Source organism: Aspergillus eucalypticola (assembly GCF_003184535.1).
Source record: "Aspergillus eucalypticola CBS 122712 chromosome Unknown BO83scaffold_21, whole genome shotgun sequence".
NCBI classification, from domain to species: domain Eukaryota; kingdom Fungi; phylum Ascomycota; class Eurotiomycetes; order Eurotiales; family Aspergillaceae; genus Aspergillus; species Aspergillus eucalypticola.
In genome coordinates, this window is record NW_020290295.1 from 514,312 (window position 1) to 534,328 (window position 20,017).

At 51.8% G+C, this 20,017-nt stretch overlaps 9 protein-coding genes across 9 annotated transcripts; 5 read left to right on the plus strand and 4 right to left on the minus strand.

The window, feature by feature from the left end:
- Positions 1–1,084: 1,084 nt before the first annotated feature.
- Positions 1,085–2,900, plus strand: BO83DRAFT_419135 (tannase and feruloyl esterase; the record flags this gene model as incomplete). Its single annotated transcript, XM_025534864.1, has 5 exons — positions 1,085–2,136; positions 2,166–2,460; positions 2,496–2,548; positions 2,598–2,752; positions 2,816–2,900. Exons 1-5 carry the CDS (start codon positions 1,174–1,176, stop codon positions 2,898–2,900), a joined length of 1,551 nt encoding a protein of 516 aa, XP_025385768.1. The 5' UTR covers positions 1,085–1,173.
- Positions 2,901–3,424: 524 nt separating this feature from the next.
- BO83DRAFT_419136 (uncharacterized protein) lies at positions 3,425–4,209 on the minus strand (the record flags this gene model as incomplete). Its single annotated transcript, XM_025534865.1, has 3 exons — positions 4,004–4,209; positions 3,650–3,870; positions 3,425–3,586 (listed from the first exon to the last, which is right to left on the minus strand). Exons 1-3 carry the CDS (start codon positions 4,146–4,148, stop codon positions 3,425–3,427), a joined length of 528 nt encoding a protein of 175 aa, XP_025385769.1. The 5' UTR covers positions 4,149–4,209.
- A 1,678-nt stretch (positions 4,210–5,887) lies between these two features.
- On the plus strand, positions 5,888–6,823 carry BO83DRAFT_429450 (copper acquisition factor BIM1-like domain-containing protein; the record flags this gene model as incomplete). The annotated part of the gene is made up of 3 exons (XM_025535468.1): positions 5,888–6,086; positions 6,152–6,223; positions 6,273–6,823. 3 exons carry the CDS (start codon positions 5,888–5,890, stop codon positions 6,821–6,823), a joined length of 822 nt encoding a protein of 273 aa, XP_025385770.1.
- Positions 6,824–7,824: 1,001 nt separating this feature from the next.
- Positions 7,825–8,658, plus strand: BO83DRAFT_410046 (alpha/beta hydrolase; the record flags this gene model as incomplete). Its single annotated transcript, XM_025534182.1, has 2 exons — positions 7,825–8,245; positions 8,305–8,658. Exons 1-2 carry the CDS (start codon positions 7,835–7,837, stop codon positions 8,656–8,658), a joined length of 765 nt encoding a protein of 254 aa, XP_025385771.1. The 5' UTR covers positions 7,825–7,834.
- Positions 8,659–8,846: 188 nt separating this feature from the next.
- On the minus strand, positions 8,847–12,659 carry BO83DRAFT_450822 (NRPS-like enzyme; the record flags this gene model as incomplete). The annotated part of the gene is made up of 9 exons (XM_025536815.1): positions 12,410–12,659; positions 11,832–12,346; positions 9,577–11,742; positions 9,525–9,555; positions 9,159–9,497; positions 9,081–9,119; positions 9,032–9,044; positions 8,931–9,004; positions 8,847–8,906 (listed from the first exon to the last, which is right to left on the minus strand). The coding sequence occupies exons 1-9, from the start codon at positions 12,638–12,640 to the stop codon at positions 8,847–8,849; spliced, it is 3,468 nt and encodes a 1,155-aa protein (XP_025385772.1). The 5' UTR covers positions 12,641–12,659.
- A 554-nt stretch (positions 12,660–13,213) lies between these two features.
- On the minus strand, positions 13,214–14,105 carry BO83DRAFT_439417 (uncharacterized protein; the record flags this gene model as incomplete). Its single annotated transcript, XM_025536174.1, has 1 exon — positions 13,214–14,105. Exon 1 carries the CDS (start codon positions 14,024–14,026, stop codon positions 13,214–13,216), a length of 813 nt encoding a protein of 270 aa, XP_025385773.1. The 5' UTR covers positions 14,027–14,105.
- A 336-nt stretch (positions 14,106–14,441) lies between these two features.
- BO83DRAFT_450834 (aldehyde reductase I) lies at positions 14,442–15,664 on the minus strand (the record flags this gene model as incomplete). Its single annotated transcript, XM_025536816.1, has 2 exons — positions 15,146–15,664; positions 14,442–15,078 (listed from the first exon to the last, which is right to left on the minus strand). Exons 1-2 carry the CDS (start codon positions 15,478–15,480, stop codon positions 14,442–14,444), a joined length of 972 nt encoding a protein of 323 aa, XP_025385774.1. The 5' UTR covers positions 15,481–15,664.
- A 74-nt stretch (positions 15,665–15,738) lies between these two features.
- BO83DRAFT_400969 (uncharacterized protein) lies at positions 15,739–16,677 on the plus strand (the record flags this gene model as incomplete). Its single annotated transcript, XM_025533432.1, has 4 exons — positions 15,739–16,128; positions 16,154–16,272; positions 16,297–16,508; positions 16,562–16,677. The coding sequence occupies 4 exons, from the start codon at positions 15,739–15,741 to the stop codon at positions 16,675–16,677; spliced, it is 837 nt and encodes a 278-aa protein (XP_025385775.1).
- Positions 16,678–18,038: 1,361 nt separating this feature from the next.
- BO83DRAFT_400970 (pantothenate transporter) lies at positions 18,039–19,792 on the plus strand (the record flags this gene model as incomplete). Its single annotated transcript, XM_025533433.1, has 6 exons — positions 18,039–18,162; positions 18,227–18,384; positions 18,445–18,641; positions 18,709–18,861; positions 18,917–19,196; positions 19,253–19,792. The coding sequence occupies 6 exons, from the start codon at positions 18,039–18,041 to the stop codon at positions 19,790–19,792; spliced, it is 1,452 nt and encodes a 483-aa protein (XP_025385776.1).
- Between the last annotated feature and the right edge of the window lie 225 nt (positions 19,793–20,017).

Sequence of the window (20,017 nt, forward strand, 5' to 3'; positions counted from 1 at the left end):
TCATGATCGACAATCTTTTACGTACAGGGCGGATAAAGTTTTTGACAGCACGGGGCGACAACGAACCCACCCTAACTTGGACCCTGAAAATAATGTCTGCTCTACAACCGCCGACATGAGTAACAGTGCAATGCCATGAAATAGTATGTAGAAAACCGACCAAGATGCTCTCTGTGCAACGGATACTGCACTTAGTGAATGGGAAGGCTTACTGACTCATGCTCGTGGCGAGAGAGTTGAGAAGACCCTGCAGTAGACCTATTTCTTGAAATTTTGGGATTTTAAGATCTCAGCTCAACACCGCGACTAGCCATGTCATCCTGCCCAATATCAGCCGCTGCGGAAATTGACGGCATCTCGGAATCTGCTCAAGGAGAAGCATCCATATTTTACTGCCAAAGTCTCGGCAGCAGGTCTGCTGCTATGTTCTATCACTAGGTGCTTCATATTTCCATAAGGATTTTGCCTGGTCCAAGTGCAGGTACGCCTACATTGGTTTGGGAACAAGAAGGGCAAACGCCGTGGAATCTACCTGGGGTAACGGTCGATCCACGCCGTTGAATACCTTCAATCCTCTATAGACCGCCTGAGCAGGAGTGATGAGAACAATGATGTGAAAGTAAGCTACAAGAGATCATCAACTGGTGCTCGGAATGTTTCCAGCATCAGTCCAAGTACCTCTGCGGACAATGGTGCCCTGGAGCCACTCAGCCTCCCGTTGTGACGAATCTATCAAGATGCGTTTTAACGTGTTCCAATTCGGAGCTTTCAACCGATTTGTCTATATTGTAGACACTATCTATTAGACTACCATACTAATTTTTCAGTGGCCCGTAGTACACGCGTTCTTGTATCAACCACTACTCGGGGCCGGGAGAGGGAGGCGTTCGAATTCTATAGTGACCGGCATCCACTGGGAAGCGTCTCCTGACCAGCTTTTCGCATTGTTTCGCCACAATGATCTCTTTTACACGGCAGACCGAAAGAGAGCTTGTCATGGTTAGATGCAGGCTATATAAGACCCAGGCTCCCTCCGACCACATCTATTGCCCAGAAGACATCAATCGTTCATCCACTCTTTCCCCTACTTTCTCTAACGAGGTAACTTGATTCCATATCTGCCTGGACATCATTTGCACCATTATTCCATCTCTCATCTGTTGAAAGCCCATCATGCGTCGTGCTGCGATGATAGCTGGTTTGACCGCCACTGCTGCCCATGCAGCTTCTCTGGCTGATGTCTGTACCACTGCCAACGTCAAGGCTGCCCTGCCCACCTCTGTGTACGGACTCACCATGATTCCTTCCTCTGTAACCGCCTCCCCCGTCTACAACGCCTCTACCAGCGGCCAGGTTTTCTTCCCCGATGCCACCTACGATTACTGCGGCATCACCTTCAACTACACCCATAATGGTCGCGGTGACACCGTGAAATTGCAGTACTGGCTCCCCGCCCCTGAGAGCTTCGAGAACCGCTTCCTGGCCACAGGTGGCATGGCGTACATGATCAGCGGCGGCTCTAGCTATCTTCCCGGTGGTGTCATGTATGGTGCTGTTGCCGGTACCACCGACGGCGGTTTTGGCGGCGAATTGGACATTGCTTTCCTCCTGGCCAATGGCACGATTAACTACGAGGCCCTCTACTCAATGGGTTATCACGGTATCGGCGAGCTGACCATGATCGGCAAGGAATTCACCAAGAATTTCTATAGCATGGGAGAGGAGAAGCTGTACACCTACTACCAGGGCTGCTCCGAGGGTGGTCGTGAAGGCTGGAGTCAGATTCAGAAGTACCCTGGCGTCTATGACGGTGTCATCCCTGGTGCCCCTGCCATTCGCTACAGCCAGCAGCAGGCCAACCATCTTTACTCTAACATTGTGGAGAAGACCCTCGGATACTACCCCCCTCCGTGTGAACTGGAGAAGATCGTCAATGCCACCATCGACGCTTGCGATTCTCTCGATGGCAAGGTCGACGGTGTTGTTGCGCGTACCGATCTCTGCCAGCTCCACTTCAACATCAACTCCACCATTGGCCTTCCCTACCATTGCGCTGCCAGATCCAGCAGCGGAATTGGTCTTGGATTTGGCAAGCGTGGCACTGACCCGCCATCAACGGCACCGTCTCTGCCAAGGGTACTGCCGTGGCTGCTGAAATCCTCAAGGGTCTGCATGACTCCAAGGGCCGCCGTGCCTACATCTCCTACCAGCCCACTGCCTCCTTCAGTGACGCCGAGACCTCTTATAACTCCGAGACTGGCGAGTATGAACTGAGCATTGCCTCTACCGGTGGTGAGTGGGTTGCCAAGTTCCTGGAGCTCCGCGATGCCGAAAACCTGTCTACCCTTGACAATGTCACCTACGACACCCTACGTGACTGGATGGAGTTGGGCTGGAAGCGCTACGAGGATGTCATGCAGACTACCTGGCCCGATCTAACTAAGTTTGAGAAGGCGGGTGGTAAGATCATTACTTTCTACGGTGAATCTGATTAGTTTATTCCTACCAGTTCTTCGGTCTACTTTTACAACTCCATCCGCAATATCATGTACCCGGACATGTCTTACAACGCCAGTATCGCTGCTATGGATGACTAGTACTGTCTGTTCCTGGTGCCGGGTGCATCTCACTGCTCAACCAATGATGTCCAGGCCAACGGCCCATTCCCCCAGATTAATCTGGCTATCATAATTAACTGGATTAAGAAGGGTATTGTTCCTTATATCCTCAACGCCATCCACCTGGCGGGTGAGTGAGAGGGCCAGAATGTCCAGCTTTACTCCTGGCCACTTCATCCTCTCTGGACCGAGAACAGCACCAAGTTTAACTGTGTTTATGACCAGGTCTTTCTTGATACTTGGGACTACATCTTCGACGCCTACAAGATGCCCCTTTACTAAACAGCCAAACAAGGCTGCGCATCGTATTAATAAAGCATAATATATATATATATATATATATATATTACCTTACTGTCATTTTATTATGTGTATACTTAGGATTTACAACGCTGGCCTCCCTGGGCCATTTGTGATAGCATTACATTTGTTGAGTATAACACTTGCTACCACTAGCGTACCTCTCTTTGCATCTATGGATCATTCTATGAAAGACGTAACACTGATCAGGAGATAAAGTATAATTTTAGCTATAAAGAGCCTAGTGAAGCACATGGTTCATCTGAAGACTAATTGATAGTAGATTTATCAGCCTTATTTTAGCCATAGTCCCCTTCCTCCCAACCTTGAGCCGTTATAAGGAGGAGATGTACGTCTATTTGCTTTAAGTATCATTCTCAGGATATTATCTTACACAGAGAGGTTTCCATGGTGATCCATATACATTACTCAGACTCCAGCCTCTTTGTAACGAGTCCCCACCCCCACCCCCAAGGACTAGAATCATGTATCCTGCAATAGGATTTCTACATCAAAGCCCCTACTCCGGCCGCAGCAGCTAACACCAAGACCAATGCGTTGGAACCGAGCAAAGTATTAGCACCGGAAGTAGACGTTGCCGACGAAGCAGAGTTACTTCGAGTAGCTGTCGAAGTGATGGTTGCCATGTTCGCAGTGTTCGTAGCGGACTTAGAAGAAGGCCACGTCAGTCAGATCTGGGTGTGCTACCAGACACTTGGTAAATAACATACACTATTAGAAGCAGCTGTCGCAGTGGCTGCAGCCCCGGTAGCGGAAGAGGCACTGGGAGTGGCGCTGTCCCCGCAAGCCTCGGCTGCAGACTTCACATCGTCGCCGTAATATTGCCAGATGTTGTATGTCAGAGCACATTTCAAACAGGCACTGAGCTCAGACTTGTACGTCGAATTAGAGCAATAATCATCGCTGTCTTGGGAGATAAGAATCACGCCACCTGTGACATTTCCCGGGTTAGCTGCATGAAGCGGTGGGATTGGGAATGGTCATAGTAAAGGAGCAAAGTCATCATGAGGGTAAGCGAGTCATTCCATGAAAGAACACATCAATCGGTGCTGCATCATACATACCGCAATTCGCGTGACACTCATACAAGGGACTGCCGGGTTCGATCGATTCCCTCCTCACTATAGGGAAAGTGCCAGGGAAGCTCCATGAAAAGCCGGGAGTGACAAGAGCTGCAACGGCAGCGAGAATGAAAAGAAGTGACTGCATCTCTAGATCTGCAGAGCCGTGTCTGTATCGGGTAACGTGATAGGGAGAAGAGATGCTTCGCGTCCAATGAGCTTGTGACGTGGAATGGTTGTGCTCGGTGGGATCAGCACCGTTATATGCTCCAATGAGTCCGTGTGCTGCACTGACTTCTATTCTGTAAGGCAGTAGATCGAGTCATAGTTCGCTCCATTATTGCGCTGACGCCGGTAACCTTGAGAAAGTTGTCAGGCCACCGGACCATGTCCCGCCATATGCTTTTGGGACCCATGGTATTCCTTTTCACAATGTCTATAGACTAGTAGATTTTTCTCGGGTTCATACGGGTTCCCGGTCTGGCGACTGCCTTGAGTGCAGTGCAGACGGAGTCTGCAGTACAATAAGGAGGAGCTAAGGGTGGCGCTCGCCTGGACTCTAATAGATTAATCCCGCAAGAGTACACTGAATTCTGGACCAGTCAGCTGGCTGAACGGTGCAGGGCTTTTAGTAGTATGTCGCGAGGTTACATCATAGGGTCTACAAGCAGGACATGGGAGGGTCCGATTTTCGGACGTTCATCTCCTTCGACTCGGTATGCCAGTCAAGTTAGGGAATTTCTGGTTGAGCTGGTCAGCCCGGATAAATTATTCGAGTACGCCCCTGGTCAAAGCTTGTCATACTAATGAGTGTGGACCCCGATGAAAATACTTATCTGATCCGAAGGCAATGACCTTGGATTGATTGAGCTAAACCACATGCTTTCAGTCATCCCGGTCCCAGGATACCCACTCAGGGAAGAAAATCTTGGAACGCCAAGGATCCGTCGTTAGCTGGTATGGGTGCTCGGAGATATTATACAAAGGGAGGAATTCGGTCCACTATTCCATGTGTCATGGCGAACAGGCCAACGGCTTGGCAAGAAAGAAAATGGCGTTCAGGCACATTCTGCCATCGGGATGCAGACAGGGATATTTGCGCGATTCGAGACCCTCCAGTGCTGGGGGCCCACCCCTACCCTTTTCAGGGAGCGGACCCACAGCTCACTGTTCCCTTGTTATGTAATGACCATCATTGACTCTGGGGGCATGGCGGAATACTAATGATGTAGTTGAACTGTTTTATCATGAGCAAATAGCAAAGAGTAACGAGCTCCTAGCGTTATGCTCTTCCAACCTGGAGCAAGCTGACGGAGAATCTAATTGGGCCGCGGTGGAGCCCTTATCGATCTGATATGATCCGATGCCGGGAGCTGCCCTTTCCGACTGTCAATTCACGGATGATTCAGATGCATCGTGACCGCAAAGGAGGGGTTTTTGTGATTAGTGCCATTCCTTCCTTTCCAGAACCAGGCTAGTTCTTACTGATTGATAACCTAACTTACCGTTAGTGGATTGCCACTATTGGAAGCCCGACCCTGTCGAACAGCTCGCCTAACGGCGGACTTTGGAACCGAATGCATGGTGACATGCTCCAGAAGAGAGTGGATGCCCATCACATGCCATTGGCGCTCCCATGCTTTTTCCATTGGAGATGCCTACTCCCATGACCACGATCAGTAATGGATTGGTGCAGTTGCATGGTGATTGAACCGACGAAACAGCGAGCTTTCGGGCGTGATGTCTGTTTTATAAGGGGTGCAACGAACGGATCATCCTTCAAATTTCTCTTTTCAATCCACGCCGATCCATCTTCAATCTCAAAAGGAAGCCATCAGTGCCTGAAAAACCCCTTAATTGGAATCCACCTGTCTTCTCGGGAACAGAATGCCTTCCATGAATATGTTCGCTTGCTTGCTAGCAACGACTAGCTTGATGGCTTCCGGCGTGTATGCTGCCGAAGCCACCGATATGGGTGCTGCGGCATTCCTGTGGCCACCGGACAGAGCCTGGGGAGCCACCTGGGACACTACAGCCCCCTGCGGTTCATCGGCGGGCGTTACAAACCGAACCGAGTTTCCTCTCAGTAAGTTGTGAACTGTCTGGGTATGTTCACTTTACACATTGACTGATGTCTTTCTTCTTTCTCAGCAAATGGTGCAGTTTCTATAGTCCTTCAGGATGAATCATACTCCGTTAACCTCGCTATCTCCTTTGACAATGGTAAGTTTCCCGGGTTCGCCTAGTTTAAAACATCCTTAACGTACATTAGACCCCACCAAGAATGCCGATTTTACCACTGTTGTGGCTGGCAGCCGCTTTCCTGACGTCGAGCCTGGTCACGAATGTTATTCAGTGCCCAACCCACCGTCCAACATCACTTCCGGGTCCAACGCTACTCTTCAGTTGAAATACATCTCCGACTTCGACAATGACGGTAACGAGACCTACTATGCTTGTGCCGATATCACATACGTACCATATAGCTCGTTCACCACCGACATCCCATGCTTCAATGTCTCAGAGGCCGACACGAGCAGCTCGTCTTCGTCGTCGTCCTCGTCGTCCTCGTCAACCACATCGGCTAGCAGTTCCAGCAGCAGCAGCTCGGGAGGCTCGAACGGACTGTCTGGAGGCGACATTGCAGGAATCGTGGTAGGAACAGTAGCTGGTGCTGCGCTGATAGGTGCAGCCGCATTTTTCCTCGGTCGGTACTGGCAGAAGAGGATGCAACGCGAACATGAAGTCGCTATGAACATGATGAACCCGGTGCAGAAAACGTGGTCGGCTTCGACGGCTGGACGCCAACAGCAGCAGGCATAGAATTCCAGCAAAATTATGATAAGACGATAGGGACTGTGTGTGTAATGTGGAGGATTCCTTCCTGTCCGTTGTCATAGTTAATGAGCGGCTCGAGCGGCTATGGACTATCTCATGGAGTATGAGAGACAATGAATGATACTTTGTACAATTTAAGTTGCATAAGAGCAGTTAATCGTTATATCAGCTTATTGCACAAGGTAGTGCGAGGGATGTGGACTATTCGCATAGGTGAGTTGAGAGAGGCAGCAACCCACAACACGTCGCCGGCAGTAGCCAAACCCTTTCGCAGCAACGCTTGTCTACAACTTGTTGCAGCATGATCTACATGATTAGCGTAGGCAATTATGTCAGTTAGTATTCATTAAATAAGTTACTATCACTCACTTATAATAAAAAGCTTTAGTTCATTACACGGCGATAAAATCAAGGAACAGAGAATATATACAATTGTTCTTTACAAATACCACTAATAGGGTGTGGCAGAGAAGAGTTGTGCTCAGTACATGACCCTCCAAGCTAGTGATACCTTCATTATTGCCTGAAAATGTAGTCACATCTCTGATTGTGGGTTGCCTCGCACCCATCCTATCAGCCTCCTATTTGCCGTTGGTTGGAATTCACACATGCGTGGGAATCACGGGTCTGGCATTGCGCTAGAGATACTGGTAGCCGCCAAACACCAATTGCAAAAGTAGTCAATCTCATGGTTTGCAAGGCCTCGAACCAGCTAGCTGAAAGGAAACAAAGGAAGTTGGCGGATGGTGAGATCGCCAGCTGGCCAGTTCAATAAGTCTAGCTGGAATGGGAAAGGTTTGGGGACATGTCAGCACTAACTACCTTCTTGCCTATCGCAAGGCTGGATGACAAGCTTCTCAGATGACATTCACCAGAGTTCCAGTTTTAGACATCTATGCCATATATAGTTTACTATATCCCAAGCCAGTTGCTCCCTCCTTCATATCCCATCGCTCAATTTTCGCCTCCTGCCAGAGTATCCCATCCCCTTTTATAATGGCAACCCTTGTCTTCATTCCCGGCGCATGGATCACCCGCGAGCTGTACCAGCCCTTCCTCAATGCCTGTTCTGATGCTGGGTACCCCGTTCATTATGCAGGTTATCCATCAATTGATCCGGCTGATCCTACCATTGCAGACTGCAAGACCGACACGGACGTGATCAGGGATACACTGCACAAGTTGGTCGAAGAGGAGGGCAAAGACATCTTCCTGATGATGCATTCATATGCCGGAATGCCCGGTGCAGCTGCCGCGCTCGGGTTGGCCAAGTCACAGCGAGTACAACAGGGCAAGCGTGGTGGCGTGATTGGAATGGTGTTCATCGCAGCCTTCTTAGTGCCGGAGGGAGTCAGCTGTGCAGGATTACAGGGAGGGGATCTTCCCCCGTGGATTCTGCTGGACAAGGTGAGTTCTTCAAAAGGCTGACTTTATCAGGGAAGACACAACGGCTAACGTTAATACAGCCCACCGCCAATCTTAACGTACCCGCTGACGCCGTCGCCAATTTTGCGGGAGATGTTGATCCGGCCCTGCTCAAGGACCTCAATGAGAAGGTCAAACCGCATGCAACTCTGGCGTTTACCTCGCCCCAGCCGGCTCCTGCATGGGCGGAGGAAGCATTTCAAGGAAGCTTGGCTTTTATAGTCACCACGGGCGATCCTGCCGTTCCGAAAGAAGCACAGTATGGCATGATGGCTGCGACTCAGCAACAGTGGATCGTCAAGGAAATTGAAAGCAGTCACTGTGCTCCATTTATTGATCGGATTGGGGAGACGGTTCGATTGATGGACGAGTGTGTGAAGGAATTTCAACGTTGAGGTGCATGCTAGGATCTTATTCTGTAACTCTCTAGCGATGATCGGTGTAGAAGCGTACAGAATAACAAGAAAAAAAAAAAAAAAAAAAAGAAAAAGAAAAAGAAAAACAAAAACAACCCGGAATGAACCGACCAACACGCTGACTGATTTTGCCAAAACTATAGAGTCAATATAAAGTATAATCAAATCTACGCCTTCAACAATCCCCGTACAGTTTCCTCCACCTGCTGCAGCATCTGTGCCTTACCCTGACTCGCGTCTACTGTAAGCACATCGCCCTCCGACAGCGTTGGCTGCTCTAAAATATCCAGCTGGGAATCCACCATTGTTGAGCGCATATAATGATCTTCCTTAGCCAGCCGTGCAACCATACGCTCCTTCAATGTCTCCCGGTCGTCAACAGACAAGAGCAGAAAGGTGACTGTAACAGGGAAGTCCAACAGCTGAGACAGCCGTCGCAGCTCATCACGATAGACAGTACGCAGTGCGGAGCAGGTAACAGCAAAAGCCGGCGCAGTGGTTTGCTGCAGTCGATCCATCACTGCCCCTCGGATATGCGCCAACCAGTCCCATCGGTCGCGATCCTCCAGCGGAATCCCATTAGCCATCTTCTCCCGCGCGGCCGGCGAATGCAGGTTGTCGCCTTCGATCACCGGGATCTCGAATCGCTGTGCCAGTGCCTGCGCAGCGGTGCTTTTGCCGCATCCGCATGGTCCGGTGAGGAAGATGACTTCGCGTGCTGGTGCTGCGGTGGTGGTTGCGCCCGTAGACGTGGACCAGCAGTGAGTGCGGAAGTATTGGACGAACCGGCTGACCAACTCGGGGGTGAGTCCGCCAGCCTCGCGTAGAGCAGGCGCAGCAGCTACGGCCTGCTTGGTATCGTACAGCAGCACACGACTAGGCTTGTCATGGTCGTACTTGCTGTTGAAAAATTCGAGCAGCTTGATGGGCGGGTTGACATTGGGATCCTGGTTAGACTCGCGTAACCGCTGCAGCCATTCATGGCGAGAGAGCTCCTCAAACTCTAGCCCAGCTTGTCGGAGTAGAGGAAGCAAGTCTCTTGTCCAGTGGCTCAACAGTGGGTTGGTCAGATTGACCACTTCGCCTGCCCTGGATGCCATGGTCAGGTCGATCACACTGGTCGCCACGACATCCACAGGCGTCCAGGAGAGGAGATCATCAAGCTGCGGCAGGGCGTGGATGGTTTCAGCTGTCTGGAACATCATAGGAATGGCCTCGGTAGCGTTCCAGATCCCATGGACGCTGTCGGCGATAATCTGGCCCACACGCAACACCCGAGCGGTGATTCCTGCTTGATGAGCGGCGCGGTTCACAATGTGCTCTGTCACCAGCTTGGATTGCGCGTATCCCATGCGCTGGGCGCAGGCTAGACTGTCTGGCAGCGCCTCCGGGACCCAATTGCCTGGCGTCCGGGCGACGGTGCTTACGGACGAACAGAAGGCAAACCGTGCTGGTTGAGGTCCATGAACGTCCAGGCAGAGGTCGAGAAGATGGCGGGTACCAGCGATGCAGCTGGACTCGAAGCTCTCCAGCGCCCAGTTGAAGTTGACTGACCAGGCGCAATGCATCACCGCTGTAACGGACTGTACCAGTCTGTTATACACGCCTTCGTCCAGGCCTAAACGTACTGGATTGGCGAGGTCAGCGGGTAGAGAGATGATCTTGTGCTCGGTAGCTGGTGACAGAATCGACGACAGGCCACGAGCACGCAGCGATTGACGAACACGACGGAAAGCTGCTTCGCGGGACCCTGCCCGGACCAGGCAGTAAATGGTCTTGACATGATCCATCTGGGCCAACTGGGCAACAATATGGGCCCCCAGAGATCCAGTAGCGCCTGTCACGACGACATGCTCACCAGGCTCTTCGCGAGGCACTGCAACATGACTCTTGAATTGGTTGCCGTACTTTTCAATGAGGTCCGCCATCCGCTCTTCGACCGGTCGCTGCTCTTTCGGCGCTTGTCCCAGTCTCAGGCGTGTCAACTCGTCCGCCATTGCCTGCACCGAAGGGTGCTCGAAAACAAAGTTTTCAGAGAGTTTGTGGCCTCCGATGTCTAAAGTCCGGAGTAGAGTCGTACGTAAACGGATCGATTGCAGACTATCCACGCCCAGGCTGAAGATGTCGGTTGTCACACCCAAGGTAGAGGGATCAATATTTGGCGCGACCTCCAGTAGCTGCTCGCGGAGGAATGCTTCCAGCTCCGCCCCCTCAAGCACCTGGTCACCACTTGCATCTTCCGCGTCGTAGATTTGGTCAATTTGTTCTTGATAATCGCGATAAAAGGCGGCACGTATAACAGTGCCCTTGTCCGTCTTGCGATAGGGCGCATCCGCCGGCAGCACATGAATCATATCTCGGGAGAGGTAGGCATACGCCGGCAATTCCGCATTGCAGCGCTCGATGGCTGGGAAGACCGCCTCAATTAGCTGGTCATCTGTCTGGCACTGGCTACTGGTTGCTGGGATGAGAAACAATCCGAGACGAGGCTTGTTGGCCCCAAAGACGATCGCTTCGGCCACGTTGGGGTCGTTGCGCGCCACCCCCTCGATGATGAGTGGATTTGCCTTCTCGCCATTCTCCAGAACCAGGGTGTCATCCAAGCGGGCATAGTAGCGCCATGCGTTGGGCTTAGTCGGGTGCTTCTCGAAGAGATCCTTCGTTGCATATGAGTTGTCGGGCCGGTTGCTGGCGACCTTGGAGGGCCAGCCTTCCAAGACGCACAGCTCGTAAATCCCCGACATCTGTTCCTCCCAACGCAAGTAGGGCAGCAGGGATGGACCCGGGCGAACATAGTCCCAGTCCAGGTCATCCCTCTCGCGGAACGAAGTCATCAGTTGACCGGTCTCGGTGGTTCCGTAATGGGAGACCAGACGCACTCCGTTCTGCACCAGCTTATCTCCAATGGGTTTCGGGCAAGACGAGCCTCCAAACATAACCAGCTCCAAACGGGCCATCATGTGCAGACCCTCGTCGGATTCGGACAATAGCTTCAGTGCATAAGGTACTGCATACAGGATCTCGATTTCTTGGTGGTCCTTGAAGTTGCCAGCAGATGCGGGGCTGTCAGCGGCAGATTCGCATTGTAGAGGTAGATCAATTTCTGCGAATGCATGGCTCGGAAGAGACAGCTGATGCCGTGCGCGTGAAACAGCGGCAGGGTGATGAATCCCCGGAGGCCGAAGTTGTTGGCGTAGTTCTTCAACGCTCCAGAGTGCGTCTGATAGATAGGCTTCGGATGGCCAGTAGAGCCACTGGAGTGGATAATCCAGCAGATATGCTTTGCCTCTATGCTGCCATCCAACTGCGCTGGTGGCAAGCAGAGGGTGTCTGCGCCGGGAGAATTGTAGTTCTCACTCGTCAATACCGGCTGCTGTACGATGGCCGTCCGCGAAGCCACCTTCTCCCCAACTGCCTGGAAGCTGGGATGTGTGATGAGGAAGGCAGCCTTGGTGTTTTCGATCAGACTGACGTAGGCATCTTCGGCAATGCGTGTCGATAGCAAGAGGACTGTGTGACCGAGACGGGAAATAGCCAGCAATGTAATCATGTACTCAAAGTCGGAGGGACCCAGCAACCCTACAACCTGTACGGGATCGTCCGAGGACCGTCGCTGTGGGATGACCTTTGCATAGTGCACCGACGCGGCTTCAACGAAGGTGTTCAACTGGTGGCAGATGTAATCAGTATCCCTTGTGACCCCAAGTAATAGATGCGGATGCGGGTTTACCTGGTTGGGAGTGTAGTATGTGTACTCGGTCCCCGACGATGGGTAAGCGACAATAGGCTCGTTTCCATGAAGTCCTTTGGCTCGAGCCTGTATGAGGTGGTTGATAGTGTAAATCGTTTCCTCCGCAGGTTCCCCCTCGAGCTCGTCTACCGACATTGCGGGCGACGATGCACTGAGTCTATTTGGGGAGGAGAGCGACGAAGGAATGGGAGAGACTGCCACGGATGCCATCTTTGAAAGCACAGTGGCGTAGGGGAGGGAGGAAGAGTGAGATGATGGCTGTCGAGGAGAATCCCAAGCGGCATGGGGGAATTTCTTGAAGTTTATGCAAATGCCATTCACAGACAAGTCAAATTGCAACCTGCTCGTGAGTCTGGACTCCGCATCTCCGACTTAGTCTACGGGGTATTGATTAGATTGCTGATTGGAAGATGGAATGGCGATGATGCAGATGCCCTCCATGCCGCATTTCCGCCTGCATTCCCGCCCTTTTCCGCCATGGTTTTTTCTCCACCGGCGGAAATGCCTCGTGCGGGGAAGGAAAGAATTGGAGGCACCGGAAGCCCTGCTCTTCTTACCATTTGCGCTATGGATACGCTTTCTTCATCGATTATTCGATGCATCGGATTATGTTTGGCGGAAATGCTCTTCTTAATGGAAGGGTACCTACAGAATCCATGTGATAGTTACATCACCGGCTGTGACTTGAGCCATTCCTACGAGCAACAACCTATGCCAAGGTAAAAGGCTCAGTAATAACGCTCAACACAGTCGAAACCCATGTAATGAGAAAGATTGGTTCTTCTAATTACTGCCAGTAAATGTCGAAGATTCTAGCTCCGGATCATAATGTACAAACGAAACCAGCCGCGACAGCACTGCAAACTCCAGCTTCAACTTGATGGTATAGAAAAAGGTCTTCAACGAGGTCTGCAAGATAAATAAGTCCAAATATTCCAGCGCTAGCAGTGAGATATCCATGAAGATAATCGCCGTATTGATAGCCAGTAGCTGCTCCATGATATTTGTCCTCCGCTTACTCCGATGCGGGTAGAGATAGAGCAGCCGAAAGGTCTGCACGATGAAGATCGTCGAGATGATCATCTCCTGCACGAAGAACCCCGTGAGCTGCACCTTGGCCCAAATGTTATAGACATATGCGAATCGCGCCCCGCCGTAGACGGCACCATAGGACAGGATGATCTGCGGAATCTGCAGGATGATGGCATCGATGATGATCATGTAGAGGACGAAGCGGAGGATTTTTTGATTCGACAAGATGAGATGAAGTCGCGAATATAGCACCACAGACTGTCCCGTCACCATAACAGCCCAGCCGAATGTTGATAGAGTTACTGGAATCCATAGCGGCGCCAGCTGGAAGTACTTCAGCAGCAGTCCGATTGCTTGCGGGATGATGCCGAGCCCGGTTGAGACAAGCAGACTCCAGAAGTAAAGGCCCCCATAAACGTGAAAGGTGAGAAAGACCAGGATAATGAGTTCGATCGAGCTGTACAGCGCACAGGCTAGCAAGCTGGCTAGCACCGCCTGGATAGCCAAGCTGTTGCCCGTATAACCCCCGGTGATGCCCTCAACGGGGGCCGAGTAATTGGCCATGTTCCCTGGGGAGCAACACCGTCATCCAGGCACATTCTGAAAAGCAGCGATTCCCCCTGAAGGATATATGCCATGTGCTGATCGACATAGGAACGAAGTCGGGGGGGATGAGGATGTTCCGGCACTCGGCTACCCTTGACCTCGTCTGACTTACGATCCATGGATCGTCTAACCTAGAACCCCGGTTCATTCGCCTGAGCGGCCAACCAGCCCCATTCAACGCAGGACTAAAAGCTGGGGTTGGCACCGTTAGTCAGTAACCTACTTAAGATGGGCGCGCTAAGGCCAACCACATTCAGAGATCGGGCCGCCTGTTTAAGGTGCTGACGTGTGGAGTGGCCGGACTGCATCCGGCTTTTTTCAGAACTCGCTCAAACCACTCACTTCTATTATTTCTAAAATACATTGTGATTGGCTATACAGTAAACTTAATCTTGTTACTGGGACCCGCGGCCAGTGCAGTCTGGCGTACCGCCTCCTCACCGACCTCCTCGAAGATGTCGTATCCCCAATTGCCCGGGAAGTTGAAGCGTTTGTGGCGTTCCAGCGAGGTCAACTGTGCAAAGGCCCCCTCCGGCAACGCCCGGACTCGCAAGTTAGCTGCAATGCGAGCCGGGGTGACACTCTTGGATAGTACGACGGTGCCACGCTGCACGCCCCAGCTGGCCAGCAGTGGTCCGGGGTCCATGCTAAGCTCGCCCGCCACGCGGTGCACCAGCGGGTCGTCCACCGTGCGCGGCTCCCCAGTCTGGTTGTTGCCTAGCGGAGAGTAGGCCTCGATGAGAATACCTTTACTCTGGCAGTATTGCAGCAGGTCCGGCTGTTGCAGGTAGGGATGAGCTTCGATCTGGTTGGCGGCGGGCACGACGGAGACTTGGCCAAGTAGCTCCTCCAAGCGACGGACATTGAAGTTGGACACACCAATGGCGCGTACCTTGCCCGTCGCTAGCAATTTCTCCATGGCGCGGTAGGTGGTGATGTAGTCAATGTCGGCCAATTCGAACACTCCATCCTCGTTGAGAGGAAACCATTTGTCGCCACCCTTGAAGGCACTGTACAAGGGGTCAATGCTTAGTCTCCACCAGACCACCCTGAATGATGGAGTAGATAGTCACTTACCAGGGCCAGTGCATGAGATAGAGATCGAGGTAGGCGACGCCTAGATCCTGCAGGGTCTTGTCGAGGGCTGGCTCCACGTCCTCCGGGGCGTGCTTGGTGTTCCACAGCTTGCCAGTGATGAAGATCTCTTCACGGGGCACCCCGGACTTGCGAATTCCATTGCCGACTTCGGTCTCGTTGCGATAGATGGCGGCGCAATCGATGTGGCGGTAACCCTCCTTGAGGGCTACTTCGACGGCGTTTTCTACCTCAAGGGGCTTGGCTTGCCAGGTACCAAATCCCACGGCGGGGATTTTGGCGCCGGTGTTGAGGGTAAAGTGCGAGGGTAGGGACATATTAGGCAACACTTCTATTTCTCTATGTCTTTGACAAGGAGACGACTAATAAGCTAAGATGGTGGTGGTGGTTCATATAGTCAAGCAGCACAACACAAGTGGGTCGGAAATCCGACAATCAGACGGCGGATAAACCAAGAGTTCGGAGAAAATGAACCCTAGAGCCAACAAGATGCCAATTGACTCCATTCTCATGATCCACTCTTCGTTTCTACCCCGCCAAACTCATCTCTCAGTCAAATGAACAGCCGCAACGTAATGCCGTTCAGCAAGAAGCCCGCCTTCGATGACTTGCCGCTGGACAAGACGGGTCCGCCTGGCAATGCATGGGGGTTATCCGGACCCAACGACCAGTGTGTTATGTTGAACCTTCTCACCCCCGATCGAACGTGTGCCGCCGTCAGCGAAATCCGCGATGGAATTCGCATTTCCACCGACTGGCCACTGGACCGGATCACCACGCCCGCATTCAATCGGGTTCCATTTACCCAGACCATCTCAAACATCGCCCCCACATCTGTCAACGATGACATCCTGCACTTCAACACCCAGTCCAGCTCGCAGTGGGACGGTCTGCGGCATTTTGGCTACCAGGAACAGCGACTGTATTTCAACGGCCGTACCCTCGACGAAATTCTGACTACGAAGGTTAATGGGGATTCATGGTCCGAAGAGAAGAAATCGCTGGAGCGGAGGCCAACCATGTCCCTGTGAAGCCTTTCACGACCCAGTCAATCACAGTCGCCGTCCTGGAGAAAGTGGCCCAGGCCCAGAGCACAGAGTTGAAACCGGGTGATGTCTTGTTCATCCGGGCAGGCTGGGGATGGGGTTATGCCGCATTATCTCGAAAGAAATTTCTGCGATGGCGGACATTTCCACGCCCCCAGCGATCGGCATCGAGTCATCAGAGGCCACACTCCGGTGGCTCTGGGAGAAGGAATTTGCTGCTGTCGCTAGTGACACCCCGAGCTTCGAGGCCTGGCCGTGCCAGGACTGCAAGTACTGGCTACATGAGTGGCTGCTGGCCGGTTGGGGGCTTCCGATCGGGGAAATGTTCGATTTGGAGCAGCTGAGCGAGGAGTGTCAAAGAGGCAGCGCTGGTCATTCTTTTTCACCAACGTTCCATTAAAGGTGAGTTATACTGCCGACTGTGATCCGTTTATTCCCGATCTATTGATAATCCGCTTCCTCGACTAGGTTCCCGGAGGAGTGGCTAGCCCGCCAAATGGAGTTGCCATTTTGTAGTGCTGAGAGATGTTTATATGGCCAGCTGGCCTGGCGTAACACACTGCAACCTAGACTACTCGTTACTCAGGTTTCCATGGTAACTCTGTACGATGTCACACAGGGACGGGGGGTTGGAAGTCGATGGGCATGGAGAATCGTTGGGGGAAGACAGCCCTAGAAGCCGACGAATCAAGCCACGGTACGTTGAATGCCTTCCAGTAGACAGAATATCCGACTAGGATATTTTCGAATTCATTTGGTGAAAGATGATTATACCTGCATGTTGTTCTACATGGAAATCTGCAAAACCTTACCCACAACTAGTGGTCTGAATACGGTACCATGCTATAGGTACGCCAGATCAACCCAAGCTCTATTACGGAGTGAGCGATTGTGTCATGACGGCAGAGCTTAATTTTGTCCATAATGTCTTCACTCATGACACGAGTGGAGGGTATGGGATAGGCTACTGACATAGAAACGTACCATCCTCCTGACTCTACCGGGACAGGGTTATGTGTCCCCGAGGTGATTCCGCGGGAAGCGGATATACATCGGAAATGTCGGACAAACAAGGAGATGGAATCAATACCAATATCAGGCAAGGTTTTGGATGCTATCACGCGATCCAGTCGGGTGGCGAGCGATTTAGGTTAGCCACCGCTATGGGTAAAACGGATGCGTGAAAAGCAACAACCTGAGTATACAATGATAGAGGAATAAAATTACTGAGTGGTAAAATCACTGAGTGGGCCATTGATCAGAAGGTCTGGCACTTGGGTGCATAGTAAAGTGCTGGATGGAGAGATAATGAGATGGAGATGCAAAAGCTGATGCATTCCGGACGTTCTTTGTCTAAAGCACTGGCACAGTATTTAAGCATGATCGATGCATATGAAACAGATCTGGGGAAGTTGACAGGCAACTCACACAGACCGGGGGTGGATCCAGCGGTGGTCTGATGCTGATGCCGATACGAAAGTCCGGAACAAGTCCGGTCTGGCCAGTGCCAGTCGCCAACCCCAGACTGGGGGATATCCGCTCCTTTCCCGCTCGTGGGGACCCCGCACTGACAGATGGGAGATAGGGTCATGGCATCTGGGGTACAGTTACCCGTGCAGCCGGGGAGCATTATAAACCCAATGATGCTCTGATGTTCGAAGGACATTAAATCCTTTTCCTTCCTTGTCTTTTTTTCGTAGAATTCTGCCCATTCACCCCCCTAAGTCAATATATTCCTTCTTAGCCACCCCTTGTGGCCTTGGCCCTTGATACTGTTCCGATATCGGCTGTTGTAGCCCCGACAGTACATACCTACATCATCTCACAGCATGGCGGAGATTGACAAGAAAGCATCATCTGATCATGTCGAGTCCACTGGGAAGCCATTGGACTTGGTGGATGAATCGTTCGAGGGCTTGACCCCGGAGGAAGAACGCGCCCTAGAGAAGCGCTGTAAGACTATTCGCTGGCTCCATACTAACTACTGGAGTAATCGTGTGATGCTGACTGCCGGCAGTGGTGCGCAAGATCGATCTGCATCTGATTTCTTCGTTGTTCCTGCTATTTATTTTCAATATCCTGGACCGTTCCAACATTGCCAATGCCCGTTTGGGAGGGCTACAGGAAGACCTGGGCCTTTCTGACACGCAATATCAAACTGCGGTAGCTATCATGGTATGTAAAGTAATCCCAATCCTGAGACGTGGAACAGTACTGATCATTGTCGGCGCACAGTTTGTCGGCTACCTGGTAGGCCAGGTGCCGAGTAACATTCTGTTAACGCGTTTAAAACCCTCCCGCTACATCCCCGCAGCCATATTCGTCTGGGGAGGAATCTCGATCTGCATGGCTGCGGTACATGGTTACGCCGGCATTATATGCGTGCGTATATTTCTCGGGTTCGCCGAGTCACCATTCTTTCCCGGGGCTTTGTAAGTACCCATTACCAGATCCAAATGATCTTGTCCCTGAAGGAATCCTAACGAGCGATACCATCAGGTTGCTGATAAGTTCCTGGTACAAGCCGTCCGAGATTGCGGTGCGAGTAGCCGTGGTGTATTGTGGAAACACCATCGCCAACGGGTTTGGCAGCATGTTTGCCGCGGGCGTCATGAGTGGATTAGACGGCAAAGGCGGGCTGGAAGGCTGGAGGTGGGTGATCTCCAGGCATATTCTGGGGGTGTGTCACTAATCAATATGCGGACAGATGGCTATTTATCATTGAAGGGGCTGGCACAATGGTGGCCGGGCTTCTCGCTGTCGCGCTTCTCCCGGACTTTCCTCGCTCCGGGCAGCGGAAGTGGCTATCAGAACAGGAGCAGCGCTTTTCCGAATGGCGTCTCGCCCGCGCCGCAAATGATGAAGTCGATGAGAATGGTTCCATCAGCGAGGGCTTGCGGGATGCATTATTAGATCCCAAGGCGTGGATGTTGATCCTCATCCAGGTTTGCCAGCTCACATCTCAAAGCTGGACCTACTTCTTCCCTGTGAGTACCAAGTATCATGTTTTCCAGTACTTTGGTTCTGACTTATGTGTTATTAGACCATCGTCAAAACACTGGGATTTAGCAATATCATCACGCTGCTGATCACGGCTCCGGTGTACGTCTTTGGCTTCATCAGCGCTCTTGGTAATTCCTTCATTGCGAATCGAACGAGCCAGCGCGCAGTCCTTATCGCGTGGCCTTTGATCGTAGACATCGTGGGAAACGTCATGGTCATATCGTCTCGAGCCACTGCAGTCAGGTACATCGGTATGTTCTTAATGTGCGCTGGTTCATATTCCGCTTTCAACGTCGTGCAAGCGTGGATTGCCAGTACGATCCCCCGGACACGCACCAAGCGGGCCATCGTGTACGCGTTGGTCAACCTCTTCGGTAACTCGTCCAATATATACGGCTCGTACTTCTTTCCCACATCCGACTCGCCACAGTACCGGCCTGGTGGTATCACCCTTTCAGCGTTTGCTGCTGCCGGAATCGTCTTAACTGGGCTGTTGGCATTGTATCTCCATACGCTCAACGTGAAAGCACGAAAAGCAGAGGAGGAGGACGGGCAGATTCGTTATAAGTATATCTGGTAATTGGTCGCTGAGCAAGTGCTGAGTGACGGGGTGGAATGAATGGAAACATACCAACTTGCGAGACTTCCCAAGGTTACTGATTGGGCAAGCCGGTCCTGCTGTAGCTGTGTCGTAGACACCATACCTGAATATGCAACAGCAACATTCCAATATCGGATTACCAGTAAATATGTGTATAGGACTACTAAATGACGTTTTCCTCGTCCCAGTCACGTTCGGATTCCG